The 22,915-nt window shown below is 45.7% G+C and overlaps 1 protein-coding gene across 1 annotated transcript; it reads left to right on the forward strand.

Annotated features, from left to right (window-relative positions):
* Window positions 1–11: 11 nt before the first annotated feature.
* LOC123487254 (acid-sensing ion channel 2-like) lies at window positions 12–22,914 on the forward strand (the record flags this gene model as incomplete). Its single annotated transcript, XM_045218424.1, has 2 exons — window positions 12–158; window positions 22,787–22,914. Coding segments are annotated over exons 1-2 (252 nt in total), but the record flags the coding sequence as incomplete, so codon positions are not given.
* Window position 22,915: the final 1 nt, after the last annotated feature.

Consider the following 22,915-nt stretch of genomic DNA (forward strand, 5'->3'; position numbering starts at 1 on the left):
TCTGCAGGTGTTCACCAGGTATGGGAAGTGTTATATGTTCAACGCAGCGGAAGAGGGGGAGGCGCTGCGGACCACCATGAAGGGAGGGACGGGGAACGGCCTGGAGATTATGCTGGACATCCAGCAGGACGAGTACCTGCCCGTGTGGGGCGACACAGGTAGGCCCAACTACACCATACCTGGCCCTTAACCCCTGACCCTTAACCAGTGCCATATCTCCAGCCAAATCACAATGTATCCATGTGGAGGGTGTTAAATCTGATTATGTGGAGTTGACAACTGGTGTCCCTCAAGGTTATATTCTGTGTCCTGTGCTTTTCACCATTTATATAAATTATGCCCAAAATGTATTGACTTCACAATTTGTTGTTCCTTGTGTAACAAGCCCTGTTAGTTGTTCAGATAGTCTTGTGTAGGAGGGGGCTTGCTGCCTAACCGGCTGGCTGCACAACGAGCCTCATTGAAGGCCTTGCTCACGTCTCAACCTGTGTGGAAGTGCAGACAGGGGAGTTCTTGAAGCACAGCATCAAGCCAAGACATGGGCCCTCTAGCAGATGGACTATTTACTCTCCATATATAGTATCATGTATCATGCAGAGAGCCTGTTATTTCCCCCGATCAATTATCCACATGTTCCTCTCAGATTAGCAGTGGGACACATAGGCTTGTCCTCAGCTGTCCCTTCCCTTACCATCACTGGTGTGTTTAAGTCTGTTGTGATAAGACAGAGGCTAAGTCGCCCCACAGAGGGGCATCTAGCAGCACAGTGAGCGTGTAGAGCTGTTTGTACAGTCTCTTAGGGGAATGGAGGGCCCTGGATGGTGCCCTTGTTTATCTCTCTGTATGTCTGTACGAATTAATTAGCACACAACCAGCTGACTCAGTCCTGCCAGCAGATAGCAGGGGGCTCAGAGCTTCCTCAGAGCTTCCTCCTTGCAGCTTCCTCCTTACAGCTTCCACCTCACAGCTTCCTCTTCACAGAGCAGCAGGGCCTCAGTGCCTTTAGAGACTTAAATCAAGACCATTGGCTCCTAAGCAGAGGCACCGGACACACTGGACACACCGGACACACCAGACACATCGGACATACCGGACACACTGGACACACTGGACACACTGGACACACCGGACACACTGGACATACCGGACACACCGAACACACTGGACACACTGGACATACCGGACACACCGGACACACCGGACACACTGGACACACTGGACACACTGGACATACCGGACACACCGGACACACCGGACACACTGGACACACCGGACACACTGGACATACCGGACACACCGGACACATCGGACACACTGGACACACCGGACACACTGGACACACTGGACATACTGGACATACCGGACACACCGAACACACCGGACACACTGGACACACCGGACACACCGGACAGACCGGACACACCGGACACACCGGACACACCAGACACACTGGACACACCAGACACAGAATAGGGCTCCTACCTCAGCCTTTCTACAATTTCTCTCCCTCTCTCTCTCTCTCCACCCCTCCTCTGACCCTCTCCTCTCTCTCCACCCCTCCTCTCACCCGCTCCTCTCTCTCCACCCCTCCTCTCACCCTCTATTCTCTGTCCGCCCGGCAAAGGCCTGCAGTCAATCAGAGCTGCATCGTCTCCATGGTCAGATTTGTGGCTAACTGCATCCTGGGAGCTTTAGAGGGTAGAGAGGCAGCTTGTTTTGCTGCCATACTATCATGTCTGGACTCACAGGAGTTAGTTTGTAGTACAGAGGAAGTGGACAGTGGACAGTATCAGGATGGGACCATGGAGGAAGAGGGGGTGTTGACATTTGGCATGGGATGTTTATTGATCTGAAGTATTATTTTTGGTTCCTGGGTATTTTACTGTCAGCTGGGGGCAGTCAGAATCCACAGTTTCCTGGGCTTTAGAAGCCTTTTTAATCCTTGAATATACTACAAGTTTTCATTTCCTGCTGTCCAACAAAAGAGTGATCAAATTAAGATCCTACATCTGTAGTGTAAAGTCATTGTCTTTTTCATTTATATTAATTCGTCTAGATTGATTTTTATTTTATTTATGACAACAATCACTTTACTAGTCATTAATGCACACAACCCAACCCGTTTGCAATTACACCTAACTACAGATGTGCTATCTTAATTTGATCACTCTGTTGTTGCAGAGAATTTTCCTGCCCAGCGTAGGTGTGTGCGTGCGGTGTTTTAGAAATAGATATGCAGTTGCCTAGATACACTGCAACTCACATTGGCATCAGGAGTGCAGAGGACAAACTGATTGCTCGGTGGAAGAAATAATGAGAGCTTTAGATTGTCTCTCTATCATTTCCACTCATACAGTAGCTGTCTTCGAGGGGCTGATCTCTCAAGTGCATCTTAAATATTTGCAGGGTTGTCAAGTGGAATTCAATGACGACTTGTCAAGTGATTAGGACCTCATCGAAGTCATTTTCTCCAACTATTTACTTTTACAAAAATTATAATAATTTTCAGGTGAATTTAAAGAGAGATTTGCTGCAGGTGGAGTGCTAACCTCCAGCTCCACTTCTCCACTGTGTGTCTGATGAAACTCGTTGGCTTCACCCCAAATGGCACCCTATTCCCTGTATGGTGCACTACTTCTGACCAGAGCCCTATGCTCAACAGTAGTGTACTATAAAGGGAATCGGGTGCCATTGCACTTGACCTCTGGCTTCTCCAATACCACACACTTTGTTATTGTTCATTGTCCTCAGACAGCAACACATAACATATCTCTGTATGCATAGTGCTGCTATTGATTTCGACCTAAGGTGTCGCCCCAGGGTGCATAATACAGTATCAACACTTATTACAACCACCTTTCACAGTATCGACAGGCTTCCTCTGTTGTTTCCAATCAATGTATTCCTTTTTTTTCCTGTACTTTCTTAAGTCCTTATCGAACACAATGCGATCTTGGCTGTGTTTGTGTGGGATGTTGTATGGATTGTCCCTGTCTGCAAAGGGAGGTCAACTGAAGTTGACATTAGAAAGCGGAAGAGCCAGGCGAGTTTTCTCACTCTTCTCTTGATCTGAAGACTTGTTATCTCATTCTGCTGTTGGGATAACTACTGAATTTTTGCAGGAGTGGGGAGTAAAACACTTAGCATTTCACATCAGACTGTGAGGTTATTACACTGAACAAAAATATAAACGCAACATGTAAAGTGTTGGCCCATGTTTCATGAGCTGAAATAAAAGATCCCATAAATTGTCCATACACACAAAAAGCTTATTTCTCTCAACTGTTGTGCACAAATTTATTTATATCCCTGTTAGTGAGCCTTTCTCTTTTGCCAAGATAATCCATCCACCTGACATACAGTTGAAGTCGGAAGTTTACATACACCTTAGCCAAATACATTTAAACTCAGTTTTTCACAATTCCTGACATTTAATCCTAGTAAAAATTCCCTGTTTTAGGTCAGTTAGGATCACCACTTTATTTTAAGAATGTGAAATGTCAGAATAATAGTAGAGATAATGATTTATTTCAGCTTTTATTTCTTTCATCACATTCCCAGTGGGTCAGAAGTTTACATACACTCAATTAGTATTTGGTAGCATTGCCTTTAAATTGTTTAACTTGGGTCAAATGTTTTGGGTAGCCTTCCACAAGCTTCCCACAATAAGTTGGGTGCATTTTGGCCCATTCCTCCTGACAGAGCTGGTGTAACTGAGTCAGGTTTGTAGGCCTCCTTGCTTGCACACACTTTTTCAGTTCTGCCCACAAATGTTCTATAGGATTGAGGTCAGGGCTTTGTGATGGCCGCTCCAATACCTTGAATTTGTTGTCCATAAGCCATTTTGCCACAACTTTGGAAGTATGCTTGGGGTCATTGTCCATTTGGAAGACCCATTTGCGACCAAGCTTTAACTTCCTGACTGATGTCTTGAGATGTTGCTTCACTATATCCACATCATTTTCCTTCCTCATGATGCCTTCTATTTTGTGAAGTGCACCAGTCCCTCCTGCAGCAAAGCACCCCCACAGCATGATGCTGCCACCCCTGTTCTTCACAGTTGTGATGGTGTTCTTCGGCTTGCAAGCCTTCCCCTTTTTCCTCCAAACATAACAATGGTCATTATGGCCAAACAGTTCTATTTTTGTTTCATCAGACCAGAGGACAATTCTCCAAAAAGTACGATCTTTGTCCCCATGTGCAGTTGCAAACCGTAGCCTGGCTTTTTTATGGCGGTTTTGGAGCAGTGGCTTCTTCCTTGCTGAGCGGCCTTTCAGGTTATGTCGATATAGGACTCGTTTTACTGTGGATATAGATACTTTTGGACCTGTTTCCTCCAGCATCTTCACAAGGTCCTTTGCTGTTGTTCTGGGATTTATTTGCACTTTTCGCACCAAAGTATGTTCATCTCTAGGAGACAGAACGTGTCTCCTTCCTGAGCGTTATGATCGATGCGTGGTCCCATGGTGTTTATACTTGCGTACTATTGTTTGTACAGTTGAACGTGGTACCTTCAGGCGTTTGGAAATTGCTCCGAAGGATGAACCAGACTTGTGGAGGTCTACAATTTTTCTTCTGAGGTCTTGGCTGATTTCTTTTGATTTTCCCATGATGTCAAGCAAAGAGGCACTGAGATTGAAGGTAGGCCTTGAAATACATCCACAGGTACACCTCCAATTGACTCAAATGATGTCAATTAGCCTATCAGAAGCTTCTAACGCCATGACATAATTTTCTGGAATTTTCCAAGCTGTTTAAAGGCACAGTCAACTTAGTGTATGTAAACTTCTGACCCACTGGAATTGTGATACAGTGAATTATAACTGAAATAATCTGTCTGTAAACAATTGTTGGAAAATTACTTGTGTCATGCACAAAGTAGATGTCCTAACCGATTTGCCAAAACTATAGTTTGTTAACAAGAAATTTGTGGTGGTTGAAAAACGAGTTTTAATGACTCCAACCTAAATGTATGTAAACTTCCGACTTCAACTGTATCAAGAAGCTGATTAAACGGCATGATCATTACACAGGTGCACCATGTGCTGTGGAGTGAAAAATAAACACTAAAATGTGCAGTTTTGTCACACAACACAATGCCACAGATGTTTCAAGTTTTGCGGGAGTGTGCAATTGGCATGCTGACTGCAGGAATGTCCACCAGAGCTGTTGCCAGAGAATGTGATGTTAATTTCTCTACCATAAGCCGCCTTCAACGTCGTTTTAGAGAATTTGGCAGTACGTCCAACCGGCCTCACAACTGCAGACCACGTGTAACCATGCCTGTATTCACAGTCATGTGAAATCCATAGATGAGGGCCTAATTAATTAATTTCCTTATTTGAACTGTAACTCAGTAAAATCTTTGAAATTGTTGCATTTACGTTTATATTTTTGTTCAGTGTAGATTCCACTAGACTAACAGTGTCACACCCTGGCTCTGGGACTCTATATGTTGAGCCAGGGTGTGTTCATTCTATGTGGTTTATTTCTATGTTGGGGGTTCTGGTTTGTTGTTTTCTATGTTTGCCTTAGTGACTCCCAATCAGAGGCAACGAGTGTCAGCTGTTGGCTGGTTGTCTCTGATTGGGAGCCATATTTAACTGTCTGTTTTTCACTTTGTGTTTGTGGGTTTTTGTTCCGTGTTCGGTCATTGTCACCGTGGACGTTACGAGTCGTTTATTGTTTTGTTTCGTGCTTTAATATAATAAAGTAACATGTTCGTTCATCAATCAATTTTATTTTATATAGCCCTTCGTACATCAGCTAATATCTCGAAGTGCTGTACAGAAACCCAGCCTAAAACCCCAAACAGCTAGTAATGCAGGTGTAGAAGCACGGTGGCTAGGAAAAACTCCCTAGAAAGGCCAAAACCTAGGAAGAAACCTAGAGAGGAACCAGGCTATGAGGGGTGGCCAGTCCTCTTCTGGCTGTGCCGGGTGGAGATTATAACAGAACCATGCCAAGATGTTCAAAAATGTTCATAAGTGACAAGCATGGTCAAATAATAATCAGGAATAAATCTCAGTTGGCTTTTCATAGCCGATCATTAAGAGTTGAAAACAGCAGGTCTGGGACAGGTAGGGGTTCCATAACCGCAGGCAGAACAGTTGAAACTGGAATAGCAGCAAGGCCAGGCGGACTGGGGACAGCAAGGAGTCACCACGGCCGGTAGTCCCGACGTATGGTCCTAGGGCTCAGGTCTCTCAGTTGGCTTTTCATAGCCGATCATTAAGAGTTGAAAACAGCAGGTCTGGGACAGGTAGGGGTTTCGTAACCGCAGGCAGAACAGTTGAAACTGGAATAGCAGCAAGGCCAGGCGGACTGGGGACAGCAAGGTGTCAGCATGCCCGGTAGTCCTGACGTATGGTCCTAGGGCTCAGGTTCTCAGAGAGAAAGAGAGAACGAGAGAATTAGAGAGAGCATACTTAAATTCACACAGGACACTGGATAAGACAGGAGAAGTACTCCAGGTATAACCAACTAACCCCAGCCCCCGACACATAAACTACTGCAGCATAAATACTGGAGGCTGAGACAGGAGCGGTCCGGAGACACTGTGGCCCCATCCGAAGAAACCCCGGACAGGGCCAAACAGGAAGGATATAACCCCACCCACTCTGCCAAAGCACAGCCCCCGCACCACCAGAGGGATATCCTCAACCACCAACTTACAATCCTGAGACAAGGCCGAGTATAGCCCACAGAGGTCTCCACCACAGCACAAACCAAGGGGGGCGCCAACCCAGACAGGAAGATCACGTCAGTAACTCAACCCACTCAAGTGACGCACCCCTCCTAGGGACGGCATGAAAGAGCACCAGCAAGCCAGTGACTCAGCCCCTGTAACAGGGTTAGAGGCAGAGAACCCCAGTGGAGAGAGGGGAACCGGCCTGGCAGAGACAGCAAGGGCTGTTCGTTGCTCCAGAGCCTTTCCGTTCACCTTCACACTCCTGGGCCAGACTACACTCAATCATATGACCTACTGAAGAGATAAGTCTTCAGTAAAGACTTAAAGGTTGAGACCGAGTCTGCGTCTCTCACATGGGTAGGCAGACTGTTCCATAAAAATGGAGATCTATAGGAGAAAGCCCTGCCTCCCGCTGTTTGCTTAGAAATTCTAGGGACAATTAGGAGGCCTGCGTCTTGTGACCGTAGCGTACGTATTGGTATGTACGGCAGGACCAACTCGGAAAGATAGGTAGGAGCAAGCCCATGTAACGCTTTATAGGTTAACAGTAAAACCTTGAAATCAGCCCTTGCCTTAACAGGAAGCCAGTGTAGGGAAGCTAGCACTGGAGTAATATGATCAAATTTCTTGGTTCTAGTCAGGATTCTAGCAGCCGTATTTAGCACTAACTGAAGTTTATTTAGTGCTTTATCCGGTAGCCGGAAAGTAGAGCATTGCAGTAGTCTAACCTAGAAGTAACAAATGCATGGATTAATTTTTCTGCATCATTTTTGGACAGAAAATTTCTGATTTTTGCAATGTTACGTAGATGGAAAAAAGCTGTCCTTGAAACAGTCTTGATATGTTCGTCAAAAGAGAGATCAGGGTCAAGAGTAACGCTCGAGGTCCTTCACAGTTTTATTTGAGACGACTTTACAACCATCAAGATGAATTGTCAGATTTAACAGAAGATCTCTTTGTTTCTTGGGACCTAGAACAAGCATCTCTGTTTTGTCCGAGTTTAAAAGTAGAAAGTTTTCAGCCATCCACTTCCTTATGTCTGAAACACAGGCTTCTAGCGAGGGCAATTTTGGGGCTTCACCATGTTTCATTGAAATGTACAGCTGTGTGTCATCCGCATAGCAGTGAAAGTTAACATTATGTTTTCGAATAACATCCCCAAGAGGTAAAATATATAGTGAAAACAATAGTGGTCCTAAAACGGAACCTTGAGGAACACCGAAATGTACAGTTGATTTGTCGGAGGACAGACCATTCACAGAGACAAACTGATATCTTTCCGACAGGTAAGATCTAAACCAGGCCAGAACTTGTCCGTGTAGACCAATTTGGGTTTCCAGTCTCTCCAAAAGAATGTGGTGATCGATGGTGTCAAAGGCAGCACTAAGGTCTAGTAGCACGAGGACAGATGCAGAGCCTCGGTCTGACGCCATTAAAAGGTCATTTACCACCTTCACAAGTGCAGTCTCAGTGCTATGATGGGGTCTAAAACCAGACTGAAGCATTTCGTATACATTGTTTGTCTTCAGAAAGGCAGTGAGTTGCTGCGCAACAGCTTTTTCTAAAATTTTTCAGAGGAATGGAAGATTCGATATAGGCCGATAGTTTTTTATATTTTCCGGGTCAAGGTTTGGCTTTTTCAAGAGAGGCTTTATCACTGCCACTTTTAGTGAGTTTGGTACACATCCGGTGGATAGAGAGCTGTTTATTATGTTCAACATAGGAGGGCCAAGCACAGGAAGCAGCTCCTTCAGCAGTTTAGTAGGAATAGGATCCAGTATGCAGCTTGAAGGTTTAGAGGCCATGATTATTTTCATCATTGTGTCAAGAGATATAGTACTAAAACACTTAAGTGTCTCTCCCGATCCCAGGCCCTCGCAGGTCTGTGCAGATCCAGGACAGCTAAGCCCTGGAGGAATACGCAGATTCAAAGAGGAGTCCGTAATTTGCTTTCTAATGGTCATGATCTTTTCCTCAAAGAAGTTCATGAATTTATTACTGCTGAAGTGAAAGCCATCCTCTCTTGGGGAATGCTGCTTTTAGTTAGCTTTGCAACAGTATCAAAAAGAAATTTTGGATTGTTCTTATTTTCCTCGATTAAGTTGGAAAAGTAGGATGATCGAGCAGCAGTGAGGGCTCTTTGGTACTGCACGGTACTGTCTTTCCAAGCTAGTCGGAAGACTTCCAGTTTGGTGTGGCGCCATTTCCGTTCCAATTTCCTGGAAGCTTGCTTCAAAGCTCGGGTATTTTCTGTATACCAGGGAGCTAGTTTCTTATGACAAATGTTTTTCGTTTTTAGGGGGTGCAACTGCATCTAGGGTATTGCGCAAGGTTAAATTGAGTTCCTCAGTTAAGTGGTTAACTGATTTTTGTCCTCTGACGTCCTTGGGTAGGCAGAAGGAGTCTGGAAGGGCATCAAGGAATTTTTGTGTTGTCTGAGAATTTATAGCACGACTTTTGATGCTCCTTGGTTGGGGTCTGAGCAGATTATTTGTTGCGATTGCAAACGTAATAAAATGGTGGTCCGATAGTCCAGGATTTTGTGGAAAAACATTAAGATCTACAACATTTATTCCATGGGACAAAACTAGGTCCAGAGTATGACTGTGGCAGTGAGTAGGTCCAGAGACATGTTGGACAAAACCCACTGAGTCGATGATGGCTCCGAAAGACTTTTGGAGTGGGTCTGTGGACTTCTCCATGTGAATATTAAAATCACCAAAAATTAGAATATGATCTGCTATGACTACAAGGTCTGATAGGAATTCAGGAAACTCAGAGAGGAACGCTGTATATGGCCCAGGAGGCCTGTAAACAGTAGCTATAAAAAGTGATTGAGTAGGCTGCATAGATTTCATGACTAGAAGCTCAAAAGACGCAAACGCCATTTTTTTTTTGTAAATTGAAATTTGCTATCGTAAATGTTAGCAACACCTCCGCCTTTGCGGGATGCACGGGGAATATGGTCACTAGTGTAACCAGGAGGTGAGGCCTCATTTAACACAGCAAATTCATCAGGCTTAAGCCATGTTTCAGTCAGGCCAATCATATCAAGATTATGATCAGTGATTAGTTCATTGACTATGACTGCCTTTGAAGTGAGGGATCTAACATTAAGTAACCCTATTTTGAGATGTGAGGTATCACGATCTCTTTCAATAATGGCAGGAATGGAGGAGGTCTTTATCCTAATAAGATTGCTAAGGCGAACACCGCCATGTTTAGTTTTGCCCAACCTAGGTCGAGGCACAGACACAGTCTCAATGGGTATGGCTGAGCTGACTACACTGACTGTGCTATTGGCAGACTCCACTAAGCTGGCAGGTTGGCTAACAGCCTGCTGCCTGGCCTGCACCCTATTTCACTGTGGGGCTAGAGGAGTTAGAGCCCTATCTATGTTGGTAGATAAGATGAGAGCACCCCTCCAGCTAGGATGGAGTCCGTCACTCCTCAGCAGGTCAGGCTTGGTCCTGTTTGTGGGTGAGTCCCAGAAAGAGGGCCAATTATCTACAAATTCTATCTTTTGGGAGGGGCAGAAAACAGTTTTCAACCAGCGATTGAGTGCTGAGACTCTGCTGTAGAGCTCGTCACTCCCCCTAACTGGGAGGGGCCAGAGACAATTACTCGATGCCGACACATCTTTCTAGCTGATTTACACGCTGAAGCTATGTTGCACTTGGTGACCTCTGACTGTTTCATCCTAACATCGTTGGTGCCGACGTGGATAACAATATCTCTATACTCTCTACACTCGCCAGTTTTAGCTTTAGCCAGCACCATCTTTAGATTAGCCTTAACGTCGGTAGCCCTGCCCCCTGGTAAACAGTGTATGATCGCTGGGTGATTCGTTTTAAGTCTAATACTGCGGGTAATGGAGTCGCCAATGACTAGGGTTTTCAATTTGTCAGAGCTAATGGTGGGAGCCTTCGGCGTCTCAGACCCCGTAACGGGAGGAGTAGAGACAAGAGAAGACTCAGACTCAGACTCCGACTCGCTACATAATGGGGAAAACCGGTTGAAAGTTTCTGTCGGCTGAATGAGCGACACCGGTTGAGCATTCCAACAGTATTTCCCTCCAGAAGCCATGAGAAAGTTGTCCGGCTGCGGGGACTGTGCGGGGGATTTATACTAACGTTACTATCTGTACTTACTGGTGGCACAGACGCTGTTTCTTCCTTTCCTACACTGAAATTACCCTTGCCTAACGATTGCGTCTGAAGCTGGGCTTGTAGCACAGCTATTCTCGCCGTAAGGCGATCGTTCTCCTGTATATTATGAGTACAGCGACTGCAATTAGAAGACATCATGTTAATGTTACTACTTAGCTTCGGCTGTTGAAGATGTTGACGAACCATGTCCAGATAAAGCGTCCGGAGTGAAAAAGTTGAATGAGGGAAAAAAGTTGCGATGGAAAAAAGGAAAATAAAGTAAAGTTGGCAGCAAAAACGCACAGGAAAATGCCGCCAAGACGTCAGTGTGTCGTGTACTGGAAAAAGGTCTATAAACACAGGTCTAAAACCATCACGCTGCGCATTGGTCTACTTCTCTCCCTGACGATCGTGACAGAAAAACCCACCAAAACTGGACCAAGCAGCGTGTCCAGGAGCCATCGCCAGGGGAATCGCTTGCAGATCTCCGTGGCAACCTCGACTGGGTCCAGCCTTGTAAAGAGCAGAGTGGATGGACTTGGGAACAGTGGAGGAAGAGTCTAGACTGGGTCAAGCCTAATGAAGAGCAGAATGGCTGGAATTGGGGGCAGAAGAGCGAGAGTTGGGCGAGAACGATAGAGGCCTGGCCCACGGGGAGGAGAGACCCCCAGACATTTTTAGGGGGGGGGCTCACGATGTCGGGGCAGCAGGAGGCCGCGGTCCAGCGGGTTGGCAGAGGAGGCCGCCAGGTTACGGGGGCCACTGGTCGAAGAGGGGATGGAAGGTAGAGAGGCACGGCGAGAGGTACAGGGGTGTGTTACCAGTCCGGTCCGGCCCGTTCCAGATCCCGGTGTAGGGCCAGTGGTGTGTGTCCCCAGTACGGTCCGGTCTGTTCCTGCTCCCCGCACCAAGTCAGTGGTGCGCTTCGTCAGCCCGGCTCGGCCCGTTCCTGCTCCCCGCACCAAGCCTATGGTGTGCGTCATCAGCCTGGTAAGGCCCGTTCCTCCTCCACGCACCAAGCCAGTGGTGTGCTTCGTCAGTCCGGTGAGGCCCGTTCCGGCTCCACGCACCAAGCCGGGGGTGCGCATCGTCGGCCCGGTCCGGCCCGTTGCTGCTCCGCGCACCAAGCCAGGGGTGCGAGTCGTCAGTCCGGTGAGGCCCGTTCCGGCTCCACGCACCAAGCCAGGGGTGCGTATCGTCTGCCCGGTCCGGCCCGTCGCTGCTCCACGCACAAGCCAGGGGTGCGCATCGTCAGCCCGGTCCGGCCCGTTGCTGCTCCACGCACAAGCCAGGGGTGCGAGTCATCAGTCCGGTGAGGCCCGTTCGGCTCCACGCACCAAGCCAGGGGTGCGTATCGTCAGCCCGGTCCGGCCCGTTGCTGCTCCACGCACCAAGCCAGGGGTGCGCATCGACAGCCAGGTCCGGTCCTTTCCTGCCTCACGCACCAAGCCTGGGGTGCGCGTCGTCAGTCCGGCACAACCCGTGCCTGGGTCATCTGTGCCAAATCAGGTACCGCTTTATTGCTCCCCAACGGAGCTGAAGCTAGCCGCTCCTGCTACGTCCAGGTCAGCTCCAGCCAGCGGGGCCAGACCGGACCAGGGGCGCTATGGGGGGTTTATTGGAGGGTGGTGGGCAAGCCCGGAGCCAGAACCGCCGCCGAGGAGGAGTGCCCACCCAGCCCTCCCCTCCCCTATTTTTCTCTGGTTGAGGCGCGGTCGCAGTCCGCGCCTTTAGGGGAGGGTACTGTCACACCCTGGCTCTGGGACTCTATATGTTGAGCCAGGGTGTGTTCATTCTATGTGGTTTATTTCTATGTTGGGGGTTCTGGTTTGTTGTTTTCTATGTTTGCCTTAGTGACTCCCAATCAGAGGCAACGAGTGTCAGCTGTTGGCTGGTTGTCTCTGATTGGGAGCCATATTTAACTGTCTGTTTTTCACTTTGTGTTTGTGGGTTTTTGTTCCGTGTTCGGTCATTGTCACCGTGGACGTTACGAGTCGTTTATTGTTTTGTTTCGTGCTTTAATATAATAAAGTAACATGTTCGTTCATCACGCTGCGCATTGGTCTACTTCTCTCCCTGACGATCGTGACAAACAGTCATTTAAATGATTTTGTCTATCTTAAATGTTCTTGATCAAACATAGCAGGAGTCATGTAGACCTATCTAAGCATCAAAGCATTAAGATGGGTTATTTATATGTATTAAACAAAGGGAAACACTAGCCTTTGTAATTCATAATGTGCTATGAAAGTAGCCAAGTAGATCTTAGGTGAAGGTTTTGCTTATATAACAGGATTAAGTAGAAATTGTTCTGAGCGATATTATAGAATATCCCCATGCAGCTCATTTTCTCACCTTTAAAACGATGAAAGTGAATGTTCACTTCCTCCCTCTCACCTACTTCTATTGGCTCTGCTATTTCCATCACCCCACACCTTGTAGAGTCCATGCCCTGACGAATTGAGGCTGTTCTGAGGACAAAAGGGGGTGCAACTCAATATTAGAAAGGTGTTCCTAATGTTTTGTACACTCAGTATATGTGATCGTATACAGCCTCATAGTGATTGAGCTAACATTGATACACACACTCTCATGACTCCATCCTGAAGCGTTGGATACTGTAGCAGAGTATAGATTAGCCCCGGCATTCATTTGTAACCATGAAAGATGAGTTCTTGACATTGATTTCTCTCTCATCTTTTCACAGATGAGCCAGGACAAATTTATCCACCTCTTTCTCTCTATATAATGCTCCATCCCTTTCTCGCTCCATGTTCTTTCTCCCTGTTCTCTCATCCTGCTATATCTTTCTAATTCTCCTTCTGTCCTCCCTCTGTTCTCTCTCTCTCTCTCTCTCTCTCTCTCTCTCTCTCTCTCTCTCTCTCTCTCTCTCTCTCTCTCTCTTTCTTTCTTTCTCTCTTTCTCTTTCTCTTTCTCTTTCTCTTTCTCTTTCTCTTTCTCTCTCTCGCTCTCTCTCTCTATCCTCGCTCCCTCTAACAACCTGTCATCATCATCTCAGATATCCACCATGTTAGAAAAAAGAGAAGAGTGGAACTTCAAAAAGAACATAACACATGTTTGAGTTCTTAGGGCAGCATAAAGAGCCCTTCTCTCTCTGCTCTGTCTTATTAATTCAGTACTCTCAGGCTTCTGAACAGACTCATGGTGCTGTGAGGACTCACGAAAACAACATGAGGTTGTTTATTCAACAACAGGTCAAACAGCGGGTATGATCCACAGTGGAGTACTCCTGAGTGGTGCAGTGTACTCCTGAGTGGCGCAGTGGTCTAAGGCACTGCATCGCAGTGCTAACTGTGCCACTAGAGATCCTGGTTCGAATCCAGGCTCTGTCGCAGCCGGCCGCGACCGGGAGACTCATGGGCGGCGCACAATTGGCCCAGCGTCGTCCAGGGTAGGGGAGGGAATGGCCGGCAGGGATGTAGCTCAGTTGATAGAGCATGGCGTTTGCAATGCCAGGGTTGTGGGTTCGATTCCCACGGGGGGCCAGTATAAAAAAAAAAAAAAAAAAGATGTATTCACTAACTGTAAGTCGCTCTGGATAAGAGCGTCTGCTAAATGACTAAAATGTAAAATGTAATGTAAATGAGTGGAAAATACTCCTCTAATCCCTTTTTAGTGTTTCTTGGAGACAATAAACATTGACCCCTGTTTACATGAATGTCCAAATGATCAATGTTACTCATCACATGCAACATGGAACAGCAGGTGTATTTCTAGAGGGAGGACAGTGTAGTGTCAAACTTGCTGCCTGATCAAACAGAAGTGGCTGGATCAGATACGCTACAGCATGGCAGATTGGCTGGGTAGAGGTGGTGGGGTTCGGGAGCTGTGGTGTATGGCAATTGGCAAACCCTCTGGCTGTGTGGGAGGTGTGTGAGGGGTGGAGGGAGGGAATGTAAGTGAGGGAACAGCAGAAACAAGGTTGACCCTGGGCTATGTCGGAGACGTGAACCCTCGGCAGCAGGGGCCCACACAAGATTAGATATGACTGTGCTTATTTGATTTCATACACACATTCATGGACACACACAAATACACACAATCTCTCTTTCTCTCTCTCTCTCTCTCTCTCTCTCTCTCTCTCTCTCTCTCTCTCTCGCTCTCTCTCTCTCTCTCACTCACTCACTCACTCACTCACTCACACACTCACACTCACAGCCCATTTTCTTTCTCTGCCATGACTGATTCTCTTATTCCCCTCTGCTCCGTGATTTCTCATTTCAGCCGGAGATGGAATCACAGTTGACACGCCCTGAGAGGAAGGCAAATGAAATACCACAGTCATTTATTTGGGAAGTCCCACCCAAATACATTATCTGTGGAAACGTTGGTGATAAAAATTATGATGGCGGTACAGATTAGGATTAATTCAATCTAACCTTCAGGGGTTATCACACTTTCTATCTATCCATCTCATTCAGATCAAATCTGGTGATGGTGATTTGTTGTGATAGTGATGGAACTCACATAGCAGTGTATGTTGATGCTCACATAACCCCTGCCCTCTGGTCTCTCCCATCTAAATGAGTATTTCAAAAATAATATACATTTTCCTCATAATGTACATGACACCAACATGATTACCCATCCATCCAACACGCCCCCATCTACATCGACGGGCCGCAGTGGAGAGGGTCAAAAGCTTCAAGTTCCTCAGCGTGCACATCACTTAGGACCTGAAATGGTCTCTCCACAGCGACAGTGTGGTGAAGAAGGCGCAACAGCACCTCTTCAACCTCAAGAGGCTAAATAAATTAAGCTTGGCCCCTTAGACCCTCACAGACTTCTACAGATGCACCATCGAGAGTATTCTGTCGGGCTGTATCACCTCCTGGTATGGCAACTGCACCGCCACAACCGCAGGGCTCTCCAGAGGTGGTGCGGTCACACTGTCTGACCTCCAGGACATCTACAGCACCCGGTGTCACAGGAAGGCCAAGAAGATCATCAAGGACCTCAGCCCCCCGAACCATGGCCTGTTCACTCCGCTACCATCTAGAAGGCGGAGACAGTACAGGTGCATCAAAGCTGGGACGAGAGACTGAAAAACAGCTTCTAACTCCAGGCCATCAGACTGTTAAACAGTCATCACTAGCCGGCCTCCACCTAGTACCCTGCCCTGAATCTTAGACACAGTCACTAGCCGGCTACCTCCCGGTACTCTACCCTACACCTTAGAGACTGCTTCCCTATGTACATAGTCATTGAACAATGGTCTCTTTAATAATGTTTACATATTTTTATTTATTATTTATTTTATTTCACCTTTATTTAACCAGGTAAGCCAGTTGAGAACAAGTTCTCATTTACAACTGCGACCTGGCCAAGATAAAGCAAAGCAGTGCGATAAAAACAACAACACAGAGTTACATATGGGGTAAAAAAACATAAAGTCCAAAAATACAACAGAAAATAAATATACAGTGTGTGCAAATGTAGCAAGTTATGGAGGTAAGGCAATAAATAGGCTATAGTGCAAAATAATTACAATTAGTATTAACTAGGGGTGTAACGATTCGTTTTAACAACGATTCGATTTGTATCACGATTCGTGGTTGTCGATACGATTCAAGGACGATATTGGTTCATTTAGAACGATACGATCCGAAACGATTCAGTGACTTGAAATCGATTCAGTAACCTTTTAGCCAAAAATTCAACCAGTGTGACTGAAATAAATACCTGGATACTGGACATCGCATGTGAAGTTTCCTAGATTCCTGTTTCTTGTAAGGACCGCAATGGTGGCTTGATAATTTCTCGCTCGACGGCTTCTCCTCTGTCGTCCGCCATGCTATGTTTTGTTGTCTTTGCGCCTTTGCGCTACTGCTGGCGCGGGGCGATGACGTCACGGATAGGCAGACTGAATCGAGTAATGTTTAAAGCCTTTATCATTAAAAGTGCTAAGAAAAAACATCCATATAAAGTCTGACGTGCTTAAATCCAATGGGTTATTTCCTAGTATCGATACAATCGATTTATTACATTTTAAAACAATGTTAGATTGATATATGTTGTCCAAAAGGCCAACTCGCCGAGCACAGATCGATGTAGTTGGATCATAGGAATATAAATCGATACATCGATGTAGTAGATGGATCGTTACACCCCTAGTATTAAGACTGGAATGCTAGATGTGCAAGAGATTATGTGCAAATAGAGATACTGGGGTGCAAAAGAGCAAAATAAATAACAATATAGGGATGAGGTAGTTGGGTGGGCTAATTTCAGATGGGCTGTGTACAGGTGCAGTGATCGGTAAGGTGCTCTGACAACTGATGCTTAAAGTTAGTGAGGGAGATAAGAGTCTCCAGCTTCAGAGATTTTTGCAATTCGTTCCAGTCATTGGCAGCAGAGAACTGGAAGGAATGGCGGCCAAAGGAGGTGTTGGCTTTGGGAATGACCAGTGAGATATACCTGCTGGAGCGCAGACTACGGGTGGGTGCTGCTATGGTGACCAATGAGCTAAGATAAGGCGGGGATTTGCCTAGCAGTGATTTATAGATGGCCTGGAGCCAGTGGGTTTGATGACGAACATGTAGTGAGGACCAGCCAACAAGAGCGTACAGGTCACAGTGGTGGGTAGTGTATGGGGCTTTGGAGACAAAACAGATGGCACTGTGATAGACTACATCCAATTTGCTGAGTAGAGTGTTGGAGGCTATTTTGTAAATGACATCGCCAAAGTCAAGGATCGGTAGGATAGTCAGTTTTACGAGGGCATGTTTAGCAGCATGAGTAAAGGAGGCTTTGTTGCGAAATAGGAAGCCGATTCTAGATTTAACTATGGATTGGAGATTCTTAATGTGAGTCTGGAAGGAGAGTTTACAGTCTAACCAGACACCTAGGTATTTGTAGTTGTCCACATACTCTAGGTCAGACCCGTCGAGAGTGGTGATTCTAGTCGGGTGGGCGGGTGCCAGCAGCGTTCGATTGAAGAGCAAGCATTTCGTTTTACTAGTGTTTAAGAGCAGTTGGAGGCTACTGAAGGAGTGTTGTATGGCATTGAAGCTCGTTTGGAGGTTAGTTAACACAGTGTCCAATGAAGGGCCAGATGTATACAAAATGGTGTCGTCTGCGTAGAGGTGGATCTGAGAGTCACCAGCAGCAAGAGCGACATCATTGATATACACAGAGAAAAGAGACGGCCCAAGAATTGAACCCTGTGGCACCCCCATAGAGACTGCCATAGGTCCAGACAACAGGCCCTCCGATTTGACACATTGAACTCTATCTGAGAAGTAGTTGGTGAACCAGGCGAGGCAGTCATTTGAGAAACCAAGGCTATTTAGTCTGCCAATAAGAATGTGGTGGTTGACAGAGTCGAAAGCCTTGGCCAGGTCGATGAAGACGGCTGCACACTACTGTCTATTATCGATCGCGGTTATAATATCGTTTAGGACCTTGAGCGTGGCTGAAGTGCACCCATGACCAGCTCGGAAACCGGATTGCATAGCGGAGAAGGTACGGTGGGATTCGAAATGGTCGGTGATCTGTTATACCCAATTCATATGTATATACTGTATTCTAGTAAAGGCTCATCCTATATAACTACTGCTGTACACACCTTTTCTATTCATATACTGTCCATACTGTCTATACACACCATTTATAAATATATATACACTACCGTTCAAATGTTTGGGGTCACTTAGAAATGTCCTTGTTTTCGAAAGATTTTTTATTTTTTTTAGCCATTAAAATAACTTCAAATTGATCCGAAATACAGTGTAGACATTGTTAATGTTGTAAATGGCTATTGTATCTGGAAACGGCTGATTTTTTATGGAATATCTACAGTGAGGGAAAAAAGTATTTGATCCCCTGCTGATTTTGTATGTTTGCCCACTGACAAAGAAATGATCAGTCTATCATTTTAATGGTAGGTTTATTTGAACAGTAAGAGACAGAATAACAACAAAAAAATCCAGAAGAACGCATGTAAAAAATGTTATAAATTGATTTGCATTTTAATGAGGGAAATAAGTATTTGACCCCCTCTTAATCAGAAAGATTTCTGGCTCCCAGGTGTCTTTTATACAGGTAATGAGCTGAGATTAGGAGCACACTCTTAAAGGGAGTGCTCCTAATCTCAGCTTGTTACCTGTATAAAAGACACCTGCCCACAGAAGCAATCAATCAATCAGATTCCAAACTCGCCACCATGGCCAAGACCAAAGAGCTCTCCAAGGATGTCAGGGACAAGATTGTAGACCTACACAAGGCTGGAATGGGCTACAAGACCATCGCCAAGCAGCTTGGTGAGAAGGTGACAACAGTTGGTGCGATTATTCGCAAATGGAAGAAACACAAAATAACTGTCAATCTCCCTCGATCTCCTTCGGCCTGGGGCTCCATGCAAGATCTCACCTCGTGGAGTTGCAATGATCATGAGAACGGTGAGGAATCAGCCCAGAACTACATGGGAGGATCTTGTCAATGATCTCAAGGCAGCTGGGACCATAGTCACCAAGAAAACAATTGGTAACACACTACGCCGTGAAGGACTGAAATCCTGCAGCGCCCGCAAGGTCCCCCTGCTCAAGAAAGCACATATACATGCCCGTCTGAAGTTTGCCAATGAACATCTGAATGATTCAGAGGAGAACTGGGTGAAAGTGTTGTGGTCAGATGAGACCAAAATGGAGCTCTTTGGCAACAACTCAACTCGCCATGTTTGGAGGAGGAGGATTGCTGCCTATGACCCCAAGAACATCATCCCCACCGTCAAACATGGAGGTGGAAACATTATGCTTTGGGGGTGTTTTTATGCTAAGGGGACAGGACAACTTCACCGCATCAAAGGGACGATGGACGGGGCCATGTACCATCAAATCTTGGGTGAGAACCTCCTTCCCTCAGCCAGGGCATTGAAAATGGGTCGTGGATGGGTATTCCAGCATGACAATGACCCAAAACACACGGCCAAGGCAACAAAGGAGTTGCTCAAGAAGAAGCACATTAAGGTCCTGGAGTGGGTTAGCCAGTCTCCAGACCTTAATCCCATAGAAAATCTGTGGAGGGAGCTGAAGGTTCGAGTTGCCAAACATCAGGCTCGAAACCTTAATGACTTGGAGAAGATCAGCAAAGAGGCGTGGGACAAAATCCCTCCTGAGATGTGTGCAAACCGGGTGGCCAACTACAAGAAACGTCTGACCTCTGTGATTGCCAACAAGGGTTTTGCCACCAAGTACTAAGTCATGTTTTGCAGAGGGGTCAAATACTTATTTCCCTCATTAAAATGCAAATCAATTTATAACATTTTTGACATGCGTTTTTCTGGATTTTTTTGTTGTTATTCTGTCTCTCACTGTTCAAATAAACCTTCCATTAAAATTATAGTCTGATCATTTCTTTGTCAGTGGGCAAACGTACAAAATCAGCAGGGGATCAAATACTTTTTTCCCTCACTGTACATAGGCATACAGAGGCCCATTATCAGCAACCATCAGTCCTGTGTTCCAATGGCACGTTGTGTTTGCTAATCCAAGTTTATCATTTTAAAAGGCTAATTGATCATTAGAAAACCATTTTGTAATTATTATGTTAGCACAGCTGAAAACTGTTGTGCTGATTAAAGAAGCAATAAAACTGGCCTTCTTGAGACTAGTTGAGTATCTGGAGCATCATCAATTGTGGGTTCGATTACAGGCTCAAAATGGCCAGAAACAAATAACTTTCTTCTGACACTCGTCAGTCTATTCTTGTTCTGAGAAATGAAGGCTATTCCATACGAGAAATTGCCAAGAAACTGAAGATCTCGTACAATGCTGTGTACTACTCCCTTCACAGAACAGCGCAAACTGGCTCTAACCAGAATAGAAAGAGGAGTGGGAGGCCCCGGTGCACAACTGAGCAAGAGGAAAAATATATTAGAGTGTCTATTTTGAGAAACAGGCGCCTCACAGGTCCTCAACTGGCAGCTTCATTAAATAGTACCCACAAAACAGGCGACTCCGGGATGCTGATCTTCTAGGCAGAGTTGCAAATAAAAAGCCATATCTCAGACTGGCCAATAAAAATAAAAGATTAAGAGATATGGCTTTTTCTTTGCAACTCTGCCTATAATTGCAAAAGGGTTTTCTAATGATCAATTAGCCTTATAAAATGATAAACTTGGATTAGCAAACACAACGTGCCATTGGAACACAGGACTGATGGTTGCTGATAATGGGCCTCTGTACACCTATGTAGATATTCCATTAAAAATCAGCCGTTTCCAGCTACAATAGCCATTTACAACATTAACAATGTCTACACTGTATTTCTGATCAATTTGATGTTATTTTAATGGTCAAAATAATTGCTTTTCTTTAGAATACAAGGACATTTCTAAGTGACCCCAAACTTTTGAATGGTAGTGTATATAACCCCTGCTTATATACAGTTGAAGTCGGAAGTTTACATACACTTAGGTTGGAGTCATTAAAACTCGTTTTTCAACCACTCCACAAATTTCTTGTTAACAAACTATAGTTTTGGCAAGTCGGTTAGGACATCTACTTTGTGCATGACACCAGTCATTTTTCCAACAATTGTTTACAGACAGATTATTTCACTTATAATTCACTGTATCACAATTCCAGTGGGTCAGAAGTTTACATACACTAAGTTGACTGTGCCTTTAAAAAGCTTGGAAAATTCCAGAAAATGATGTCATGGCTTTAGAAGCTTCTGATAGGCTAATTGACATCATTTGAGTCAATTGGAGGTGTACCTGTGGATGTATTTCAAGGCCTACCTTCAAACTCAGTGCCTCTTTGCTTGACATTATGGGAAAATCAAAAGAAATCAGCCAAGACCTCAGAAAAAAAATTGTAGACCTCCACAAGTCTGGTTCATCCTTGGGAGCAATTTCCAAACGCCTGAAGGAACCATGTTCATCTGTACAAACAATAGTACGCAAGTATAAACACCATGGGACCACGCAGCCATCATACCGCTTAGGAAGGAGACGCATTCTGTCTCCTAGAGATGAACGTACTTTGGTGCAAAAAGTGCAAATCAATCCCAGAACAACAGCAAAGGACCTTGTGAAGATGCTGGAGGAAACATCCCTTTTAAATAGGCTGACAAACCCTGGGTGCTGTGCTCCCTCCACTCTGTCTTTCACTGCTTTCACTGTTCCAGTCCAGCAGCCTGATTGAAGCTGCTGCCTCTCAGGCTTGGAGGAGGATGGGCAGCTTGATTGAACGCACAGGAACATGGCTGCCGGACAAGAAGACTGCAGAGAGAAAGTTATTGATTTGAATAAAGCCTCTTTTCATCCAACCTCTCTGTGTGTGTGCGTGTGTTAACACGTCTGCCTGTGGGCAGTGTGTGAGAGTGTCTGGATGATGTTTGTCTGGAAGAGGGTCTTTATGCTTTGGAGTGTGTGTGTGTGTGTGTGTGTGTGTGTGTGTGTGTGTGTGTGTGTGTGTGTGTGTGTGTGTGTGTGTGTGTGTGTGTGTGTGTGTGTGTGTGTGTGTGTGTGTGTGTGTGTGTGTGTGTGTGTGTGTGTGTGTGTGTGTGTGTGTGTGTGTGTGTGTGTGTGTGTGTGTGTGTGTGTGTGTGTGTGTGTGTGTGTGTGTGTGTGTGCGCATGCATGCTTGTGACTGGCTGGGTAACAGCTCTTTCATGTGTGTAGTTAAGAGACAGCCAGTGGAAATTCTACTCCTGCTCCTCTGTTTGATGTTGAGCCGAGGCAAATGGGCCGTCTTTCTACTGAACGTATCCATATAGAGGAAGAAGGCAAGGCAGGGAAGCATATGGCTCTCATTCACAAGCTCACATTCATCTACTAAAGGTGATTCATAAAGGAATTTCACTGTCTTTTACTTTGTTCATGCAATTGTGTGTATATTAGATACTTTCATGTCTGTCGTGTGTGAGCTGTGTGTGTGTGATAGTAACTGTTAATCTCCCTGTGTGTGTGTTTTCCCCACAGAGGAGACAGCGTTCGAGGCAGGAGTGCGGGTGCAGATCCACAGCCAGGCAGAGCCCCCGTTCATCCACGAGCTGGGCTTTGGTGTTGCCCCGGGCTTTCAGACCTTTGTTGCCACTCAGGAGCAGAGGG

This window comes from Coregonus clupeaformis, unplaced genomic scaffold (genome assembly GCF_020615455.1).
Source record: "Coregonus clupeaformis isolate EN_2021a unplaced genomic scaffold, ASM2061545v1 scaf1572, whole genome shotgun sequence".
Lineage (NCBI taxonomy): Eukaryota > Metazoa > Chordata > Actinopteri > Salmoniformes > Salmonidae > Coregonus > Coregonus clupeaformis.